Raw genomic sequence first — 21,382 nt, forward strand, 5'->3', positions numbered from 1 at the left:
GTCTGAATTTTTTCTGATGACAACACACTGATTTATAGATTTGTGTTTTCTATCCTATCCTTGCAGTCACTGGAAGTCTGGAACCTTGCAAAGACCCTTTTGCCTTTCTTCTCTCAGTAATGAATTTCTATGTATCTGTATGTATTTTATCACAGGGAACTTCCACCATCATCTGTCATGGTTAGCTACGGGACAGCAATCTGTTAAAGTATAGTAAGTAACTAATGAGCAGCCCCCGCCTGCTTGTCTCCAACAACACACACAAACTAATACACCAGGTCTCTTAAGCCCATTGGGGCAGGCAAATGTCTGACTGCATGACTTTATTAAATGTCACAGGTGGATATTGTATCATACGGCTGTTAAACATAAATATAAAAAAGGAAAACTACACTACATAAAATAGAAGCACCACAAACACTAAAGAACTCCAATAAAATTAATTAGGAAAGAAATAAGAATAAATGTCACAGTAAAAGTGAGTAAAAACAACACATGCCATAATGACTCGATAAACATCACATATGCTAAAATTATTTTCTGACCACCTTTTTTTAAAATGTACGGAGCCCCTAAGGTGACATGGAGAAAAAACTTTTGCGAGATCTCGCAAAGATGGAGCTTTTTTTCTTCTTCTCTCCATGCTTTTTTTTTTTCTCCATGTCACCTCAGGGACTCCGTAAAAATGGATCATCATAAAATGAGTTATAAAGGTTAAAGCAATATTTGTTAATAAGATATCAATATTCAAGACCCATTACTGTTCATCAGATTATGAACTGGGAGCCAGAGAAGTGATGAGAGTCTTTCCAGATGTTGGTTGCTCCATAGTTGGTGGTTTTCCTCTTACACTGGCAGCAACGCTTGTACTGGTCCAGCTTATCTACCAGAAGCTGACCAGCAGACCTGAACACAGAATAAAGTAGGGATGGATGAATGAGGAATCTGGAAATCATGTCATCCTGCAGAAATACTTTTGGCTATGATGTGCCTTTTAGGTAAAGTACATCACAATCAGATGATAGCTAAAACATTAGGTGTTTGAAGGAGCAAGATGAATCAGACCACACACCTCAGGAAGCGCCTCTCCTCTTCCTCTCGTTGGTGTTTGACCTTTGCACTGTGACTCCACTCTTCCCGTAGTGACTTACAGATATCTCTCTTCCTCTCAAACCGATTAATGCAGCTCATTATTAACCTGGACAGGGAAAACACCCACTACCATAGTTTCCACATCATCGCTGTTAGCTATTCTGCTCGTTTCACCCTTTATTTACTCACTCCTTTTTGTTGTTTTTAAGAATTTCTCTTTCCATCTCCAGCTGCTCTCGATGACTTTGCATTTCTTTATTCTTCCTCTGAATGGCAGCACTGAAGTTCACCTGGAAGAGCTGTTAGTACTCGCAGTTTCATCACTCAGCATCATGATGTAGTAGACATTTAAATAAGCTAAATCAGTTGAAAATATTAGTGGGACTTTAAAAAGTAGATGCATTTCTGTTAAATTTATGAGACCACAAATGAAAAGTTGTTTATTTTCTTGCAACAATAAGAAACGGTGGTGACCTTCTGTGCCCTCTCACGGCCCTCTGTGTTACTGACGGCTGTCTCAGTGCAGATGGACCAGGAGTTGTTGGACTGAATCTCTGGAAGTTCATTGCACTTCTTATCTCCTACCTAAGAGGTGGAACATTTTAAATGCAGTTGTAATATTGACATGATATACACCAATTTTTTTGTTTTTGTTTGTAATGATTTACTGGAGAATTCTTTTAAGGAACTGAATTGCATTACATTGTTCTGAAGTAGGAAACACAGGATGCGTGACAATGCTGTGTTCATTACTCAAATAACATTTTGATTCCCAAACAGAACACTTGACAAAGACCGCAAAAATTTACTGGAATGTTCAGACAATGTGTGAATTGTCAAGAAAACTGAATGAAACACCTTTAATGAATTGTTTATTTTATAATTTATTCCATATATAAGGCACACTGGATTATAAGGCGCATATAACAAAACAATGTAAATAGATTTAAAAAAAATAGTTGTGCTATCCGTCCACTAGCTAGAGCATTCATGACTGTATCTTTAGTCAGCTGTGAACATCCCTATTGTTATTTCAATTAAGCCATTCTGAGCCTCATCATGGAAACCTGATCACTTGATCACTTTGCCGTCTTAAGGCCACGTCCACACGATGACGGATTTTTTTTGAAAACGCAACTTTTAAAAACGCATCAAAAACGATTCGCGTCCACACGACAGTGTTTTCAAAAAAATCTCCGTCCACACGTAAATGCATCAGTGCGTTTTCGAAGACGGCTATAAGCATGCCAAACCATGTGGTGGCAGTATTGAGTCAACTTTTATCCAATAGGAATCCTCTGTGTTTTGTCGTCACAAAACGCCTGCAAGAACACTGCCATCAACAAGGATCATACATCCATCATGTTTGTATGACGTCACAGAGGTTTTCATCGCAGGCAAGACGTCAGCGTTTTTAAAAAGTTGGGGATACACCGTTCACACGACAATGCACACCCAGCATTTTTAAAAAAAATCCACCTAGGCCAGCGTTTTCAAAAAGTTGCATTTTCGCTCTGGATATCTGCGTTGTCGTGTGGACGGAAGGCATAAACACAACAAAAAAGTTTTCAAAAAGTTCCGGCATCGTGTGGACAGGGCCTAAATGCGCCCCTCCGCCGCCCGCCCAGAGCTATCAACTACATTTGTAAATCAATGCAGCACACCAGGTACCTTTGTCTAGCAGTGACTCTGCTCTTGAAATTTCAGAAAAAGCTTGACGTTCAGCTTTGAGGGTCTTTCATTCACCTTTAGGCCAATTTCTCCGTGTGTTTCCACAGACTAATACAATGGACCGTCACAAGATTCCAGATGACAGGACAATGGCATTTTTTAGACCAATTAAGTTTAAAGTGGGTTATTTCTGGCGCCACAGTAGTTGGGAAATACTGAGATCAGTCAGTCAGTCAAACTGTATTAATTGAATTTTTGAAAGTTCCTTATGTTTTGTTACGTTGTCGTAGCCAGTCACCGGTGCTCCTACAGTGTGCTCTGCCGTCAGACAGCAAGTCAGCGAGAGCCGCCACTTCAGCGACGCCCCTTGACTACCGTTGTTAGGGGGCGTAGGCCCGAATACCTTGTGAGGGTGCCCCTGGTGGCTGAGTGCGGCATGACTGCTGGCCAGACTGCCGGCTTTTTTTCAGCGAACTTGTTTTTAACCAAGACTAATATTAATATTAATCCAAATACAAGGCGCATCGGATTACAAGGCGCACCACGGGATTGTGACAAAATTATAGGCTTTTAGGTGCGCCTTATAGTGCGGAAAATACTGTATTTTTAAAATTTATATTCTAACATTATGTATTACTGCGTTTTGACACTTTGTAGGCTATTTTGCCTTTGATAGGACGGATGAGAGAATGTGACAGGAAAAAGGGACCATGAGAGTAAGATTACTCACAATAGACCAGGAATCAGACCACTTCCCTGAACGCCTTCTAATTTAACCTTTACTCTCAATATATCATTTAACTGGTTTTGTTTGTCTTAAGAGATGTAGAAATTAGACATGCAATAGTATTAACCCTAATAGTGCAGTAAAGGATATGTACGATCCTATTTAGAATGATGACATAATGATAATGATAATGATAATTATTGATTAGACTAGACTCAGATCATAATACTGTATTTTTATTTGTCAGTTCTTGCTGACAGTAGAGCACAGTTCTGTTTTTGCTCATCTGTAGCACTGAATACACTCTGGCCTCTAAATACAAGTGTGAAACCCCCCAGTAGGCCTGTCATATACTGTAAGCATGTATCAGCAGTTGTTTTTTTCTAATTACCTTCAGAAGGGAAAGAAAAAAGTCCCATGCTGCAGATTTTCACACCACTTTTATGTTCAATGTGGTGCAATTTCTTATCTGAAATGTCTAAGCCTGTCTTTAAGTATGAGCAATAAAAGTATTTTTAGTAGTGATAGTATTATTAGTATTAGCGAGTTTTAGAGTACTCTAATATGTGCTCTCAGAGTGTAAATCTGAAATGATATAATATTAGACTCAGGTTTTATTAAAGACCTTTTTTAAAACTGGCATACAAAGTCAAAATAAAATGTGCTATTCAACTTTAAGTAATGTTTTCTTGCCTGGGTGTCCAGAGCCGTCTTGTAATGCTTCGTTGTGTCATACTTCTGCTGGAGCTGCTGAGCTTTCTGCAACGCTAGCCTAAAATTTTCAGTACACACTTGTTACAGAAACCAATCAGGTAATTATCAGTTAATGCCTGATCAATTCTGCTGTTACAGACTCACTCCTGGGCCAGCTGGACCCGATCTTCTTGCTCCATGAGAAGACGGCTCTCCTGCTCCTGAGCCTCATGACGCTGACGACCTTCAATCTGGTTCTGGAGCTCTGTCATGTAGCGATGCTGCTGAATCCGTCTGAGAGGCGTGAGAGGCCGAGTTGGGAAGATAAAGGAAGTCTAAACACAAGCAGCAATCGCTGAATTATAACAAGCTGCTGTTAGACGGCAGTGATTGACAACAGTGTTAAAAGTGTGATGTAAAGTTTTATATATAATACTATATAATAGAATATAATATTATAAAATACAATATATACTGTATATTATAATATAAGACTATATAATAACATATGTAATGTTTCTTTTCTTTATTTGAGCGCCCAGAGATAAATCTGAAGATCTAGATGAACTGTCTCAGGCAGAAATGTTAAGAATCCAGTTACAATTGATCTGATGGTCATATTAACAAATGTATTTATGGTCCTTCAGTCCCAAATACATCTTTGAAGTTTCTTGCCTAAAAATTCACTCGGGTCATGTATTTTAAGGATGCCTGTATAGCATCTGTTTCTGTGGTCATAGACATGGACGTGTGGTTTATTTACATTCACCGTAGCTGAAGCTAGGTATGGACCTTTCAAGAAGTGGATGTTTGTGCACGGTGTGTGTGTATGTGTGTGTGCACAAAGCAAACTCTGAGCATACATAATGTTTCTGAAGAAGATGCAAAATTTACTGTTACATCATGGTTGACCTCAAACCCGAATGACACTTCACTGGAAATATTTTCTGCTCCGCTGAGGGAGGAAAAGAGACAGATCTTTTTTTTTCTTCTATTTATGGGGTGCTTGTAGATGTCAGGACAGACATTCTTGTTGGAAAACCATGAATATGTATAATTATGCATACTTGCACATAATAGAGGCCCTTAGAACATCTTTTCAAAGGGTAAATATAAGAGCCTAAACAATGGTCAAACATTAGAAACCGGTTTTCAGCTCACAGTTTCCAACACTCAACAGTACAGACATATTTAGGGTGATATACTTAGAAAGGACAGGTGAAATGGAAGTAAATACTCAGGTACTATACTTCATTTGAATTTAAGTTGCTACATTTGTATGAAAACATATTTGTCATTAATTTTCAAATTAATCTAAATTGCATATAAACATAGGGTGAACATAAACTGATAACCTTGTATTAAATTAATTTATAATAGATTATTATTATACTGTATAAGTATCTATCTCTCTCTCTCTGTGTGTGTGTGTGTGTGTGTGTGTGTGTGTGTGTGTGTGTGTGTGTGTGTGTGTGTGTGTGTGTGTGTGTGTGTGTGTGTGTGTGTGGTGTGTGCGTGCGTGCGTGTGTGTGTGTGTGTGCGCATCTGTGTTGTTATTATATATAAAAGTTACAATATACCTGAAACTGCAGGATTTAATTTGTTAAAATATTTCAAACTGACATTAAAAGTCTTAAATTTATGCCAAACAAAACTTAAGTGTTTTGAGATTATATAGCAAACTTAAACATCCTTTTAATGTTTTTTCCACCATGAAAGTGTTACATTTAAAAAAAATAAAATTATTACTTATTTTAAGAAAACTATGAATGTTTGGTTGTGCTTCAGACATGTTCACCTGTTGCTCTCCTGCTGCGTGTTTCAGAAGCCTGCAGCTGAAAACGTCTATCATTACTGAGGTCAACGGGATTTTAATGACCAGGTTCTACTCACAGGGACGGGAGGGCAGCAGGTTTTCTTCTTACACATTTCCAAGTTGAATGCTGCAACCTGCTTTGCATGCTTACGTTGCTCATTGAGCTTTGCCTAATACACACAAAAACATATTTTATCATAATTTTGACCAATGGGATGAAACACACATTTTATCTTGTGATCACTCAAATGTTGAAACATGCATGCACACTTCACACACTTCACACACTTCACACACACACACACACCTGTTCTTGGCTCATGCACTGCTCATCCCTCTGTTGTGCTTTAAGGAGTAAAAGCTTCTCCTGTTCTTTCTCCTCCTTCTGCTGCTGCTCCCTCAGGAACACCGGAATGTTTTTTCTGGCTCGCTGCATACACAGGTAACACAGCTCCTGCAATCATAACCAGTAATTTAATAATTTAAATACTGTATATCATTATTTTCCTAAGCGGTATTACAATACTAATACCTCTAACGATCTAACTCCCAGTGGAAAGACTCACTTCTCAGCTCGTCCACCAGGAAAGTGAATACAGCCTAATTTTAGATTTTTTAAAACTTTGTGGACACATCCATTCATCACACACACACACACACACACACACACACACACACACACACACACACACACACACACACACACACACACACACACACACACACACACACACACACATGAATACACTTCACCTGTCCGGCACGGGTGTGATCAGCACAGCTGACACTGACACGAGATTCTTCCTGCTTGGGAGCCATTTGTAGCTGTGAGATGGAGGTGGTGGGCCTGGAAGGGGAAACAGATGCTGTTCTAATGTCGCGTTTTCCAGTTTGACTTCCCTTGTAATTAAATTGCTCATAGATGGCATGTTTAATTACAAATGAAGAAGAATAATTAATTCAATTGTTCGTTAGAAATGTCCAAGTGTGTGTCTGTGTGCGTGTGGCTGCTGCCTGTTGTGTAGAGAGGTAATGGTAGAAGAGGACTCAGTCCTACAGGAAGCAGTGCATCATTTATAGGGCTTTAAACTGCCTGTGGGGTTGTAACAATACAAGACCACCACTGAGCTCTCAACTCTCTGACTCATCTGCCTGGAAACATCGACCACATGCACTGCCAGCATTGTCATTCTCACGGAGTGTGTCTGCTTGTCCGTCTGGGTGCTCGTGTGTGTGTGTGTGTGTGTGTGTGTGTGTGTGTGTGTGTGTGTGTGTGTGTGTGTGTGTGTGTGTGTGTGTGTGTGTGTGTGTGTGTGTGTGTGGGTGTGTGTGTGTGTGTGTATTACTTGTCTGTGGCCTCCGATGGAGACACCGGATGAGGTTGATGGGACAGACTGTCAGCTCTCGTCTGCAGTTTTTGATGCAATTTAGATTCTCTCTGTTGAAGAACTTCTACAGGAGACACACAATACCCTTCATAGGAACGCTACTTTAAAAATTAATGCATTTATCTGATTTCCAAATTATATCATTTCTGATTGATTCTGCAACCCATTAACTATTCTTTCTGTGTTGTATCTCAGCCTGTTACATCCTGTTGATGTTTTTAACGAAACATTCGTTTCAGCAGGCAGCAAAAGCTTGTTGTTGTGTCTTGATGATATTAAATGTCAGGTTGTCTGCCTCTAAAACAAGATCTTTCACCTCCAGCGATCTTCCGGTCTGGGTCTTGTGATGAACTCCAGTGATCTTTGTCGTTATTTTCTGACTGAGGAGAGCAGACAGCTGGAAGGGCGGTTGAGTCGGCAGTCTGTGGCTTCTGAAAGCTGGCCAGTCCAGCAGACAATAAGGAGATACTGCTCCCGGGTCTCTGCAGGTCAAAATGACGAACAATCTCCATACTCTAGTATCACGATACACCACAACACGTAACACACGTGTACTTCTTTATACTCACATTGTTAAAAGCTAACAGCAAATGACCATTTCCATCCATTGCATTAATAAAATCTCGGTTGAACTTCATCCGCACCTTTGAATAACAGTAGATCAGATTGGTATAATGTCATTGTCATTCAATCAATCAATAAATCAATGGCAGCCACCTTTTTGTTTTTAAAGTACAAAACTCCAATTCCATATAAGGTGAGGAACACATTCACTTCAGAGGCCAAAGCTCTGGAGAGGAGCACTAGTGTTTCTCGAATGCAGCCCTCTACCACGTCCCGACCGAGGGATGTCTCCTGAGCCACCGCCATGAAGTTCAGTTGCACCACTGCCAGGTGCATTGCTGCGAGGAACACGCACACACACACACACACACACACACACACACACACACACACACACACAAATCCTTAGTGTTTTTTTGTTAATGCTACTTATCTTTTAAATCCAAACTAGTGAGTCTAATTGATGGGTAGAGGGTGGTAAAGGTCCAGCGCATTGTTTAGTTTCCTGGTTTAAATGAAAAATCATGAATTTTGACCCAAAATGATCAACGTGAGAGTTTTTAAATTGTTTGTAGCTTCTAGCTTGTCAAATGTTAAAATATAAAATATGCCATTAAATGAGTAAACAATCCTACCTTCAGCTTTTACTCAAAAGTTTTAGTGGCGTAGAATGATAGACTTTTCTCTCTTGTTTCCAGCCTTATGGTGTGTTAGTTGTAACCACACATTCACCTTTACAAGTGTTTCTTTCATCTCAAGAAACAGCATGATTTAATTTTTCAAACATATTTCACTACATGTTAAGTACAACTGAGATGTTGAGGTTATGTCATCCAGAGAGGAGGAGATTTTCAAATTATAATGAGAATTTATTGATCATCATTGACTTTCTTATTAAGGCTCACCTTCAGCCAGTGGCCTGACCTGCTTTAAACACACAGATTGAGCTAATTTCCCAGACAGGACGAAGATGGGTCGTTGGATCATTATGCACTTGTTTCCTAAGTCCAACTTCTGCTGGGAGAAGGTGAAGGTCCCCAGTCCTGGCACATGGACCCCCTATGAGATATACAGATACAGATAAAGTGAACGACAGACAGACAGACAGACAGACAGACAGACAGACAGACAGACAGACAGACAGACAGACAGACAGACAGACAGACAGACAGACAGACAGACTAACCTTTTGTAAGGTCATCTTATGCTCAATGTAGTTGGATACTTCAACCCAGATACTCTTAATATCTGCCGGAAACGCATAGAGGTTGCATGGTGACGTCATGAATGATTCACTGGTACTTTATTAGCAGTAAATGGCCATATATTTAATAAAAACAACCTGAAACATTTAAAGAAAAACCTAAAAAAAAATAAAGCAGCTGTCATTGTCAGACCGTTCTCAGGGAGCTGGGAGAGAGTCGGTAAAGTCCGTTTGTCCGCTTCAGACACCACCCGCAGGAGATCGTTCATCTTCGCCCAAAGACGACCCGCACAATGAAGTTGAGCCTGGGTCAGATAGATAGATAGATAGATAGATAGATAGATAGATAGATAGATAGATAGATAGATAGATAGATAGATAGATAGATAGATAGATAGATAGATAGATAGATAGATAGATAGATAGATAGATAGATAGATAGATAGATAGATAGATAGATAGATAGATAGATAGATAGATAGATAGATAGATAGATAGATAGATAGATAGATAGATAGATAGATAGATACTTTAATAATCCCGAAGGAAATCCACGTCTCAGTCCTGCTTGTTTGTGACTGTCGAGACCGTAGAGACGTGTTCCAGTGCGCTGGTTGCCCTCAGCGATGCGCCGGACGCACCGGTGCCGGTCTCCAGGGCGCAGCGCGGAGTCAGTGCGCTTTCAGGGAAACTACAACAAAGCAGTCCAACGAGATCAAGTTTCATTGTGTTTGTCATCGCTAGAGTGTAAGACAAAAATGTATGAGGCAATCACGAATATATTGTCGGGTGATTGCACCAGGAATTGTAGGCATGTAGCTTATTTAATGTGTAGAATTTTTTTTAATAGACCCAAGAATAATAATAAATAAAATAATAAGACCCCTAATAACTTGTCATGCTGATAACCAAGATAGAACATGTGTTAATTGGGATTGCTTATTAATCTGATCTCAGGGTGCACTGAAACGGAAACTGCACGTGCAGACACAAAGGTCATGGGGAAAAAACAGACGCATGTCTGTCGATCTTATTCAAGTACAATGCATGATGATGTCATCAGTGATGTCATCATTTTCATTATGTGAACTGCCAAGTGGCGACTGGTCTTTTACAGTACGGCTTCCTCCCACCTATAGGTAGGAGTGTCCACGTAAATGATTGTCTATGTGTGGCCCTGCAATGAGCTGGCGTCTCATCTGGGGTGTACCCCGCCTTTTGCCCGTATCAAGTTACAATTGGTCTGATGGTCATATTAACAAATGTATTTATGGTCCTTCAGTCCCAAATACATCTTTGAAGTTTCTTGCCTAAAAATTCACTCGGGTCATGTATTTTAAGGATGCCTGTATAGCATCTGTTTCTGTGGTCATAGACATGGACGTGTGGTTTATTTACATTCACCGTAGCTGAAGCTAGGTATGGACCTTTCAAGAAGTGGATGTTTGTGCACGGTGTGTGTGTATGTGTGTGTGCACAAAGCAAACTCTGAGCATACATAATGTTTCTGAAGAAGATGCAAAATTTACTGTTACATCATGGTTGACCTCAAACCCGAATGACACTTCACTGGAAATATTTTCTGCTCGGCTGAGGGAGGAAAAGAGAGACATCTTTTTTTTTTCTTCTATTTATGGGGTGCTTGTAGAGGTCAGGACATATATTCCTGTTGGAAAACCATGAATATTTATAATTATGCATACTTGCACATAATAGAGGCCCTTAGAACATCTTTTCAAAGGGTAAATATAAGAGCCTAAACAATGGTCAAACATTAGAAACCGGTTTTCAGCTCACAGTTTCCAACACTCAACAGTACAGACATATTTAGGGTGATATACTTAGAAAGGACAGGTGAAATGGAAGTAAATACTCAGGTACTATACTTCATTTGAATTTAAGTTGCTACATTTGTATGAAAACATATTTGTCATTAATTTTCAAATTAATCTAAATTGCATATAAACATAGGGTGAACATAAACTGATTACCTTGTATTAAATTAATTTATAATAGATTATTATTATACTGTATAAGTATCTATCTGTGTGTGTGTGTGTGTGTGTGTGTGTGTGTGTGTGTGTGTGTGTGTGTGTGTGTGTGTGTGTGTGTGTGTGTGTGTGTGTGTGTGTGTGTAACTATCTTTCTGTGCTTGTTTTGTTTTAATGTCCAAATAGAATAATAAAAAATTGAACATGGACTCTGACCCTCACTGTTTCCAAAGTTACAAAGTCAACTCTGTGTCACGTAAGTTGCTCAAATATATGTGACTCAACAGATTTCACAGCTGTACCAATAGTTTACGATTAGGATCCTATTTTCAGGAAAACAGAAACAAAAACAAAATAATGAGCTACAGAGGATTTTAGAAATTTCTAGCATTTGTTAAACACAAACTCATTCACTCTCCTCTTACAGTAATCTAACATCATGTGTTTGTGTCCATTTCCTACATTATTACATGTACCTCAAATTTGACTAGAGGTAACAGCTATTATTCAAACATTTTTTTATGTAAAAATATTAAAGTTTTTCATGGTATAAGTGCCTTTTACTAAATTAATATCTTGTACAACATTACTCTACTAAATGTAAATATAAACAGGAAGTGTTGGTCATGCTTTTTCAGCTGTGGTCTAGTATATAGTGTCAAGTGGAAACTCATTAACTCTGCAGATGTGATCAGCAGCTAGTATATAAAGGACATTTTTTACCAGGTGACACAAAGACAGCTGGAACCGGATGTGAAGTTTCATCATGAGGACAGTGAAAATGCATCCTTCTCTTCTTCTCCTCTTCTTCACATTATTAACAGGTAAGCAAATCACAGACATTTAATTTTTGTCTATCTATGTATGCTGTTAACATTTGAAAATCGAAGTCGGGATATATAAATGTAGATATGGATAAATGCAGTTTACAGTATATTATTTTCTACTGTCCATAAACCAGTTTACACACTAAAATGATGTAAAATGTGTGCCCCATATTCACAGGTGTATGCCCCCAGAGACTCACCGAGACGTTTGTCAAGACAGGTGAGATGGTGGGTCTGTATTGCTCTTGTCCCAGAGGGTATCATCGTGATGAATCCAAACTGATCTGGACAAGTCACACCACTGAGGTCATGGTTCTGACCAGCATGTCGCTGCTGGAGCAGAGGCAGATGGACGTAGTGATTCATGGGAGAAATCTCGTGATCCTCAAGGCATCTGTAAAACATCATGGGAATTACTCATGTTCTCTAGGGTAAAAACAAGCATTTCAAAATTGATAAAAAGTGTTTCCCAGAAGTGTTTTCACACATTTCAACAGTAGTTGCATTATCTTTTAATGTAGTCCAATGGGGTAAGCTGATGAGAAGTGGAGAGGAGAATTTAGTGGAGTGGTTATACTGCGTGAATATACTGTGGATTGCTAATATAAAGAGATAAAGTGTAATAAAGAGATAAAGCCAATAAAGTGGTTCAAATAAAAGAATATGTTGTTATATCTAAATGAAATCTTCCTTTTAACCCTTTGTACCAATAACACGACAGGAATGGGAGCACAGAGGTATGGTTCACACTGAAGGTTTACACAGCACAGAGCGGAGAAGATGATGAAAGGACAATGTACTCCACAACGTGTGACACAAAGGAGTCGTGTACATTAACCTGTCCTGATGTAAATACACCAGCCAGAAATATCCTGGATATTACACAAAGTGGCATCACATGGCAAAAGGTATTTAAACACAGTAAATTAGTTGGAATGAGATTGGGAATTCTTAACTTCTTTGAATTATAACTTATCATGAAGGGTAAGTTTTGATCACACATTTGATTGTAGTTTATTTAAATAATGAATGGATTTAATACTGATTTTCATTCCGTTCAACTCCTCAAAAATTCGCATTACTGTTCCTTTTTATAGGAGGGAGAACTGTCACCAAAATCCAATTATTTCTCCACTGTGGAGGAGAACGACCAGGGTGTCTACACCTGTACCAGAACTTATCTGTATCAACGTAAAATGTACAAGATGACCTTTAAAGTGGTGCTCCATGTCCAGCCAAAGGGTAAGGCAAACAAATGTTATAAAGGTTCATTAAGAAAAATAAATTAAAGTACTTTCCTCTTTTTTAACACAGCGAAACTCATGAAATCTTCAGTGATAATGTCTCCTACAAAAGATGTATATTATGTCGACCTAGGTAATCTTAAATCTCAAATCATGTAACGTGCATTCATATAAATCAGTTAAGACTAATATTTTTAAAATCCTGTGTCTCTTTTTTTTTTTTCTTACATCATCAGGTTCAACAGTCGTTATTGACTGTAAAGCACTTTTGTACTCAAACTCTGATGAGGTGTTCTGGTTAAGAGGAGACACATTTGTGGACATAAACGACAGTTTACCAGTTTTCTACAACTATTCAATGTAAATATATCACACAGATGTGGCAGCTTGTACAACAAAGTTCTGAAGCCCAAATGTTGCACAAAACTACATCTTCCCTTGTCACTTCTTGTCCAGTGAACCCAAGTCTGATGTAATATTGATGACAGCATCCCTCGTCTTCAAAAATGTGTCTGAGGATGATATATCGAAACTTTACACCTGTAAGCTGGAATCTTCATCTGAAGCCCCAAGCTTTGTCACCATCGCATTGGCCCAAAAAGGTATTATTGCTTCTATTGTGTTTGTGCAGGTGCTTTGGTAAAGCAGTTCAGCTGATGATCCTTGCATCCATGCATCCTTTGCTAAAATGCACTTAGTGAGTCCTACTGTGCATATTTAAGTTTCAGGTATAGGTTTCATCCATCATGTGTTACCTCATGTCCCCACAGCTTCTCTTCTTTCCTTTTTCCTGACTGCTATTATGGTTGTAATTATGATAACATTATTTCTTAAGACAGTAAGGTGGTTTTTAAAAAAAAGAATTTTTAACAAAGTTTTCAACAAATTCTGTATTGATGACTGATCTGAATTCTGGTTGCTTGCGGCAAAGCAGACTGTCATTCTGTTTCCCACTTTTTCAGATCAGGGCCCAGGATTTGCCCCGCTGAGCACTATTCATCCTGCCCTTGTGGACGGGCAGAATGACTTGGTTTCCATCAAAACTGAGGCTGCAGATTCAAAATCAGTTTCAGCATCAGAGATGGTGTCACCTGGAAAGACCAGAGTTCGATCTCGCTGTCCTCCTGCTGCTGGAGGTCGCTACGCTAAAACCTACCTGCTTCTCATGAAAAAGGTCTTTGTGTGTAACTGTTAATTTAGTTGCATTTTAGTTGCATTTTGTTGCTTTGTACCTGTTGACATGTGTCAATATAGTTTAATCTAATCTAATCTAATCTAATCTAATCTAATCGAAATTTATCTAATCTAATCTAATGACAATCCATCTGACTTTACAGGATGTTCAAAATCACTGGTATGAGTGTTTATCTCTGCCCCCTCATTAATTAAATTCACCAGCACACATTTTTGATAAAATACTTTCTATTCTTTTTTATAGTTGTTATATTCCTGATAAACTCTGTTTATGACCAGTTTTGGTCTGAAAATCAAATCAAATTGAACAAAAAAACATTTTTTGATGTGTCACAGTGATCAGAAGTAACACGAAAAATAAGTAAATAAAATAAAGAAATAACAGCATTGAAAATAAACACATATTTAAATACTGATACTTAAGGTTTTTGGTTTTTTTTAATTCTATATATGTAATCATTTTGTCTTTGCACTGTTGTAATGCCTGAATCTCTCTTCAGGGAAACCAGTAAAGCATTTTCTTGTCTTAGCTTAGTGTTTTTGTGCCCTCTTTGAAAGTAGTATGCAATATGTTGAGTAAAGTTTTTTTGTTTCTATTTCATTTTTATTTTAAGTTAATTTAATGTCATCCTGATCAGAAGTAGATCATTAGAATTCAAATTAAAAAAACAAACAAACACATAAGCCAAAAGACAATATTAGATTGCCATTCATCATTTGGGAGGAACCACCTTGCTCCAAGATTATTGATGAAGAAGGCCATTGTTTTCTTAAAGATATTTGAAACAAGAAATAAAATGTCATTATAAGTTTATTTGGTTTGTAGTGCTTTACTTCCACCTGGTGGAAAAATCCATCAGCACAGCGACAAAAACTGGGTGTCCTGAAACAAAGACTGTGCATTGTCTTCAATATTAGATTTCCCATTTTCTTTCTAAGTCTAACTAAAACCACACACACACACACACACACACACACACACACACACACACACACACACACACACACACACACACACACACACACACAAACACACACACACACACCCAAACACACACACACACACACACACACACACACACACACACACACACGCACACATACACACACACGTATGCATACAATGTCATGTTCTCTTTATTGTACCAGTAAGTCGTGTGGTTTCCTTTTCGGTTGAAGCATTCTGAATGCTCAATGGAAACAAATAGTAGAAACACAGACCATATAAAGTGAATAATTTGACAGATTTCTAACAGTAAAATAATAATGATAATAATAATAATAATAAACAAACAGGGGAAAAAAACTAATGGACATTGTTTAATTTCTTGTTGAGGGATTTGGGGGTTGTTTTAATGTCAGTGGTTTCACGAGGCTCTTACTTAGCTTTCATTTCTCACAACCACCCACTGTGGTTTGACAATGTTGAGGAACTATTCACGGGAAATTAAACAGAACACATTTATGAAGGCGCTCCTCAGTATTTGATGTACGTCGCTGGAAGTGTTTATGATGTTTCTCGTCTTGCTGTTCTTCCTCCTTACATCATTGACAGGTAGGATAATGGTCTCAGTGGTCTGCCTGCAATAAATTTCATTTGAGAATTTATAAGAATAAAAAGGTGCATGACACTTTTGTCCAAAGTAATACGTGGACACACAAATAACAAGGATTCAGATTCATATGGTCAGTTATAAACTGCATGTAACAGCATAGGTATTAGTCTATAAAGACGATGTACGCAAGTGTTACCAGCATACATCTGCTCTGATAGAAAAATCAAGAGAAATCTTGAAGTCAGTTACAAATATTAGCCTTTTCATCATTTGTTTGATAAATGAAAAAATAAAAATAAAATTACTAAACTGGAAAATTTGGCACTGCTTGCTGATTTTCACAAATTTGATCCAGTCTCCTCAGAAACGAAAGTCAAGAAATAGGATGTGGATCAGAACCCAGTGCTTGTTTTGAAGAAGTTACATTAGTTGAGTCAGTGTTTTTCTGTGACAATGTAAATGCTACAGCCAAATAAAAAGTTATTTTGGTTCCAGAACAAACACACACACATATATAGTTTCACACACGTCTTTTTGAAATGAAAAAGTATTAATTGATATTGATTATTGATTTTGTGTGAATAATGACATTTGCAACTAAATAGATCATTTTAAACGGTTTGATTTCTTCAGTGTTGGATATACAGAAAGAAATTATGACCAAGCAGTAATAACTCATGCCAAAATTTGACACATCAGACATATTTCTTTGTGACCTATCACAATGATGAACTGTTTCATGTTGCATTCACACCGGCTCACCTTATACTGTACATTTACACAGTAATGTTCACTAACATGTGTGACAGCTGTGTGCCCACAGGGACAGGAACCAATATATGTCAAGCATGGTGAGATTGTGGCACTGCACTGCTCTCATTATAGTCACAGTCAAAGTGGATCCAAACTGATCTGGAAAAGCGACACCACCAAGAAAGTGAATCTGAGTAGCCTGTCAAGTGCGGAGCAGACGCAGATGGACGTGCTGGTTCGTGGGAGTAGCCTCATTATCCTCAGAGCTTCTGCAAACCATCAAGGGAATTACTCGTGCTCTCTGGGGTGAAGCTCTGTTTATCCAGTTTTATACATAAATGATTTAGAATTGGTGTTTTATATCTGTCTACAGAAAATATCTGCGCTCACTGGTTTAGATAAAGCTAACAGCAGCATCATGCATTTCCAGAAATACATTGCTGCTGGATTGGATACCCAGTAAGGCTGTGCAGTGACACACAGAGCATGGTTGTAATAGAATTTGTTAATACATTAAGTTCTTATCTGCTTTGTGCGATTGTTATATATTGGAACACTGTTTGTACTTTCTTGGTTAAATTTGACAACAATTTTGGACATAACGGCTATGAGTTCCTGAACCATTTTATTAAACATTACTAACAATCACAGTATTTTCCGCACTACAAGACACACCGGACTATAAGGCGCACCTTCGATGAATGCCATCGGATAAAAAAGCTGTATATAAGGTGCACTGGATTATAAGATGCATCTGATCATAAGGCACACCTTCAACGAATGGCCAATTTTAAAACTGTTTTCATATATAAGGCGCACTGTTCGTTTTTGAGAGAATTAGGTGCACCTTATAATGCGGAAAATACTGTATATGGCTCACTAGTCGACATGAAAACTGCCTGGATGTGGAAATGACACTGCTTAACAGAAAATCTTACATTGATTTTTTTTCTTAACTGATGTGACAGTAATGCAAGCAGAAAGTTCTACGTCAATGTGACGATGACAGAGGCCATGAAGTATGAAGACCCATGTCACGCAGGGCAATCCTGCACATTAGATTGTCCTGAAGTCAATTTACCAAATCTCACCAGCAACGGAACCGCATGGCAGCGAGTCAATTCGACTAATGTAAGAAACTGAGAAACTCCTGGAAACAGAGAAGTAGTCTTGGGATTTTCACACTGCTTTTTTGTGTTTAACAAATCTTTTTTTTTCTTCTTATTTTTCCCCAAGTACACCAAGATTTTTAATGTATTTGGAGTTTTCTGTCTATTTGAGACATTGTCTGACTCTTCTGTCTTACAGGAGGATGAGCCATCACCAAAATACGGTTACTTCTCCCGTGTTGAGGAGACAGACCAGGGTGTCTACATATGTACCAGATCTTACCAGTACCAAGATCAAAAATATAGCATGAGCTTTGAAGTGGTTCTTCGTGTCCACCCACAGAGTAAGACAAACACTTAGAATGCATTTATCTTCATGTTAATATTTCCCCAAAAAGCTTTCCCCCAAATGTTTTTTTTTCCCTTTCTGTGCTAGACGGAAAGAAATCATCAGAGATCACATCACCACAAATGAATGATATAATTCAGGTAGACTTGGGTGAGCTTTATACTTTTTGTTTGAATAGATATATCTATAGGCATTTGATAACTTTGAAAGGGACTCCTTCTGAACCCTGTGTCCGTTTCTTCCAGGCTCACCAGCGGTGATTGATTGTAAAGCTGATATATATTCGGAGTCTGGTGAGGTTTTCTGGTTAATCGGGGAGACATTTGTGGATACAAACAACAGATTACCAGTTTTCTACAATTATACAATGTACCAGCTCTTACTAACTATGTCTGGAAGTGTGAATGTCGCTACATAACACGACTCGTCATTCTTAATCCTCCTCTGTCTACTCCTTGTTTCTGTAGTCAATCAGAAACTGAAGCTAGAAGAATGACGGCATCTCTAGTCTTCCAAAGTGTGTCAGAAGAGGATCTGTTAAAAAATTATACCTGTAAACTGGAAATTGACAACCAGCCACCAAGCTCTGTCACCATCACCCTGGTGAAGAAAGGCATGTGACATGGATCAAGATATAGAATATCTCAAAAATCCAGCCCCTTCACTTATCTTGAGGATCGTACTTTTAATTCTACAAACAAGTTTCCTTCATTACTGCTTTTTTTGAAAATTAACTTGTTAAATCCAGATATTATTTTAATTGTTATATCCAGCTCCCCCCCATTTTTATTTATTCATTTTTATCTTCTTCCTCTTCTTGTTATTATTATTATTATTATTTTTATTTTTTATTTTTTTTATTTTTTTTTTTTAATTTAAATTTTTTATTTTAATTGTTATATCCAACTTAATTTACAAATTTTCTCTTTCCATTATTTCCCACAGTCCCACCTCCTTATATTTCCCTGGCACTTTGTATCACTGGTATCTTGGTTGTCATGATTGTGACAGTGGTAATATATGTGAAATTTAAAATCAGTATCTCTCTTTTCCTGCGAGACACACTTGGGTGCCATGGCAACACTACAGGTTTGTTTTTTTTCATTTAAACTAATATCCTGTATTTTTGATATGTCAATATTTTTTTCTGTATCAAATTGAGAGCACAGATTAAGCTACTTTTTATTGCTGTTTGTTTAGATGGAAAGAGCTGTGATGCCTTTCTGATGTGTTACAAGAGCCACACAGATGCAGGGTTAAGTGACAGTGAAACTAAATGTTTGATGAGTGCCCTGGAAGACAGGTTTGGTTATAATCTCTGTCTTTATGATCGGGATGTGTTGCCAGGTGGAGGTATGAAATAATTATGTGCAATAATATCATGAAAATCTACTTCAAATCTCAACAACATGATGAGTGATCTGAATTCTGGTTGCTTGCAGCTGCAGCAGAGGCAGTGTTACACTGTATGGAGCAAAGCCGGACTGTGATTCTGGTTCCCACCTCTTCCGATCACAATGCAGGATTTGGCCTGTTGAGCATCATTCATGCTGCCCTTGTGGACCGGCAGACTCACTTGGTTTTCATCAAAACTGAGGCTGCAGGAGATTCCAGATCCGTTTCAGTACCAGAGGCCTTACAGCTGCTTGCTGAGGTTGGAGATTGTGTCACCTGGAAAGGACCGAGTTCGATGTCACCCTCCTCATTCTTCTGGAAGCAGCTACGCTATTATCTGCCTGCCCCGCAGAATACAGAAAAGAAAAAAAAAGTTGTTCCCTCAGACTGCAGAACCTGTGACCAAATTCTGCAATGTCAGAATCAAGAGTCAGTGTTTTGTATGTAGGGGAAAAGCACCATGTGTATCAAGCTAAATAACACTTGTCTTGAGAATTTGTAATCTGCTACATATTGTATATAATATTAAATTTTCCAAGATCTTCTTACTCCCTGGTATGTGCATTTGTATGCCTCTTATATAATTCATGTTCTTATTTTATCCAGTTATCCAGTTCAATCTTTGTATTTTGTAATCCTTTATACTTTAAATATCCCAGACTTTCACAAAACATACCAGTCATTAAATGGATCATTCATTTAATCTCTCATATTTTCAGGTCACATACTCTTTAAATTTTCAAATATTGTTTCCAAGCAAAACCATTTATCAGCATAATAACATGACATTTTAAAAAGCGTTGTTATTTACCATCACACAAGACGAGATCATGTTGTTTTCTCACATGCAAATCACACCTTTGTATTATTTTGCATGATCTTAAGAGTGAGAGAGTTCAAGTCTTTTGAAATCCCCTTTGAAATCAGTCACTATTGCCTCCTGATTGGATGATGGGAGGTCATACCGACTCGATGCCTGCCATTCTCCAAGGACTTGATGCTCCCTTTTTTGGTGTTAGGTTTCACTGTGACATACTGTAAGTTTACATTGATTAAACAGATATTTGTCACTTCTCTTACGTCACCCCCATAGAACTGGCCATATCCATGCACACTGATCCCCAGAGCACTGTGCTTTTCTTCTTCTCTATTCATATGTTCTTCAGATAGCAGACTTAGAACAATGCTTTCATCATCATTTTCATCATCATCCTCACCTTGAGGAGAATAGCAATATTCGCCTTTTGTTTCCAGCTCTTCCTGGATTTTTAAATTCACCTAATAGTGGCTGGTTGTTAATTATTTTTCATTCACTGACTGATTTATGATCAGATCAGGACCTATGGGTTAAACTAATGGATCATATTTCTTTGAGGAGGTTATCAGAAGTCCCTCACCTGATGATTCCATCACTCTAATCCACCTATGCAACCAATTCATCATGCCATTTTTTTCTTTTAATATTAGTTGGGCATTTTAACACAAAATCTATATGCCCATCTGAGCAAAATAACTTGATTCATTGGAGTCCTCAATGAACTCTTCTGGTTGATTCCTCAGTCAACCAGTCTAGAAACATGTTCATGAGAAAATTATGTTTGAGCTTACACTTTCATTTCAACAGACAGCTGGAAACAACAGAGAAAGAACATGGTGGAGGGAAATTTAGGCTAGACTATTCTGTAAAAAAAAAAAAAAAAGAGGAAACAATCAGCCCACTGAAAGTTCAGACAGAAAATAAGGGTTTGAACCACTAAAAATAACTTGAAATTATTTGTTATCAATAAGAAAGTTTTTCATTTCTAATGT

The 21,382-nt window shown here is 38.0% G+C and overlaps 2 protein-coding genes across 2 annotated transcripts; one reads left to right on the forward strand and one right to left on the reverse strand.

Annotated features, from left to right (window-relative positions):
- Positions 1–362: 362 nt before the first annotated feature.
- On the reverse strand, positions 363–12,285 carry LOC137601027 (coiled-coil domain-containing protein 81-like). Its single transcript, XM_068323012.1, has 17 exons — positions 12,174–12,285; positions 9,349–9,460; positions 9,138–9,199; positions 8,857–9,010; positions 8,105–8,289; positions 7,957–8,031; positions 7,704–7,869; positions 7,346–7,451; positions 6,753–6,846; positions 6,307–6,453; positions 6,077–6,169; positions 4,349–4,518; positions 4,184–4,262; positions 1,567–1,677; positions 1,282–1,391; positions 1,073–1,198; positions 363–906 (listed from the first exon to the last, which is right to left on the reverse strand). Exons 2-17 carry the CDS (start codon positions 9,422–9,424, stop codon positions 768–770), a joined length of 1,893 nt encoding a protein of 630 aa, XP_068179113.1. The 5' UTR covers positions 9,425–9,460; positions 12,174–12,285; the 3' UTR covers positions 363–767.
- On the forward strand, positions 11,888–20,121 carry LOC137593471 (X-linked interleukin-1 receptor accessory protein-like 2). The gene is made up of 17 exons (XM_068312225.1): positions 11,888–11,970; positions 12,152–12,404; positions 12,695–12,881; positions 13,071–13,215; positions 13,288–13,350; positions 13,454–13,577; positions 13,674–13,819; positions 14,180–14,401; positions 16,777–17,026; positions 17,689–17,851; positions 18,029–18,173; positions 18,266–18,328; positions 18,424–18,547; positions 18,646–18,791; positions 19,124–19,267; positions 19,379–19,531; positions 19,621–20,121. The coding sequence occupies exons 1-17, from the start codon at positions 11,913–11,915 to the stop codon at positions 20,019–20,021; spliced, it is 2,787 nt and encodes a 928-aa protein (XP_068168326.1). The 5' UTR covers positions 11,888–11,912; the 3' UTR covers positions 20,022–20,121.
- The last annotated feature ends 1,261 nt before the right edge of the window (positions 20,122–21,382 follow it).

The sequence above is a fragment of the Antennarius striatus genome, chromosome 1 (assembly GCF_040054535.1).
Source record: "Antennarius striatus isolate MH-2024 chromosome 1, ASM4005453v1, whole genome shotgun sequence".
Taxonomy (NCBI): Eukaryota; Metazoa; Chordata; class Actinopteri; order Lophiiformes; family Antennariidae; genus Antennarius; species Antennarius striatus.

Bases quoted from the DNA above. Each gene is read 5' to 3' on its own strand.
- LOC137601027 (XM_068323012.1), bottom strand. From the start codon at position 9,424: ATGAACGATCTCCTGCGGGTGGTGTCTGAAGCGGACAAACGGACTTTA. The intron at 9,011-9,137 runs GTTAGTCTGTCT...TATATCTCATAG, and splicing joins ATAAGATGACCTTACAAAAG to GGGGTCCATGTGCCAGGACT. The intron at 8,290-8,856 runs GTGAGCCTTAAT...TGTTCCTCGCAG, and splicing joins GGTCAGGCCACTGGCTGAAG to CAATGCACCTGGCAGTGGTG.
- LOC137593471 (XM_068312225.1), top strand. From the start codon at position 11,913: ATGAGGACAGTGAAAATGCATCCTTCTCTTCTTCTCCTCTTCTTCACA. The intron at 14,402-16,776 runs GTAACTGTTAAT...CATGTGTGACAG, and splicing joins CATGAAAAAGGTCTTTGTGT to CTGTGTGCCCACAGGGACAG. The intron at 19,532-19,620 runs GTATGAAATAAT...GGTTGCTTGCAG, and splicing joins GGATGTGTTGCCAGGTGGAG to CTGCAGCAGAGGCAGTGTTA.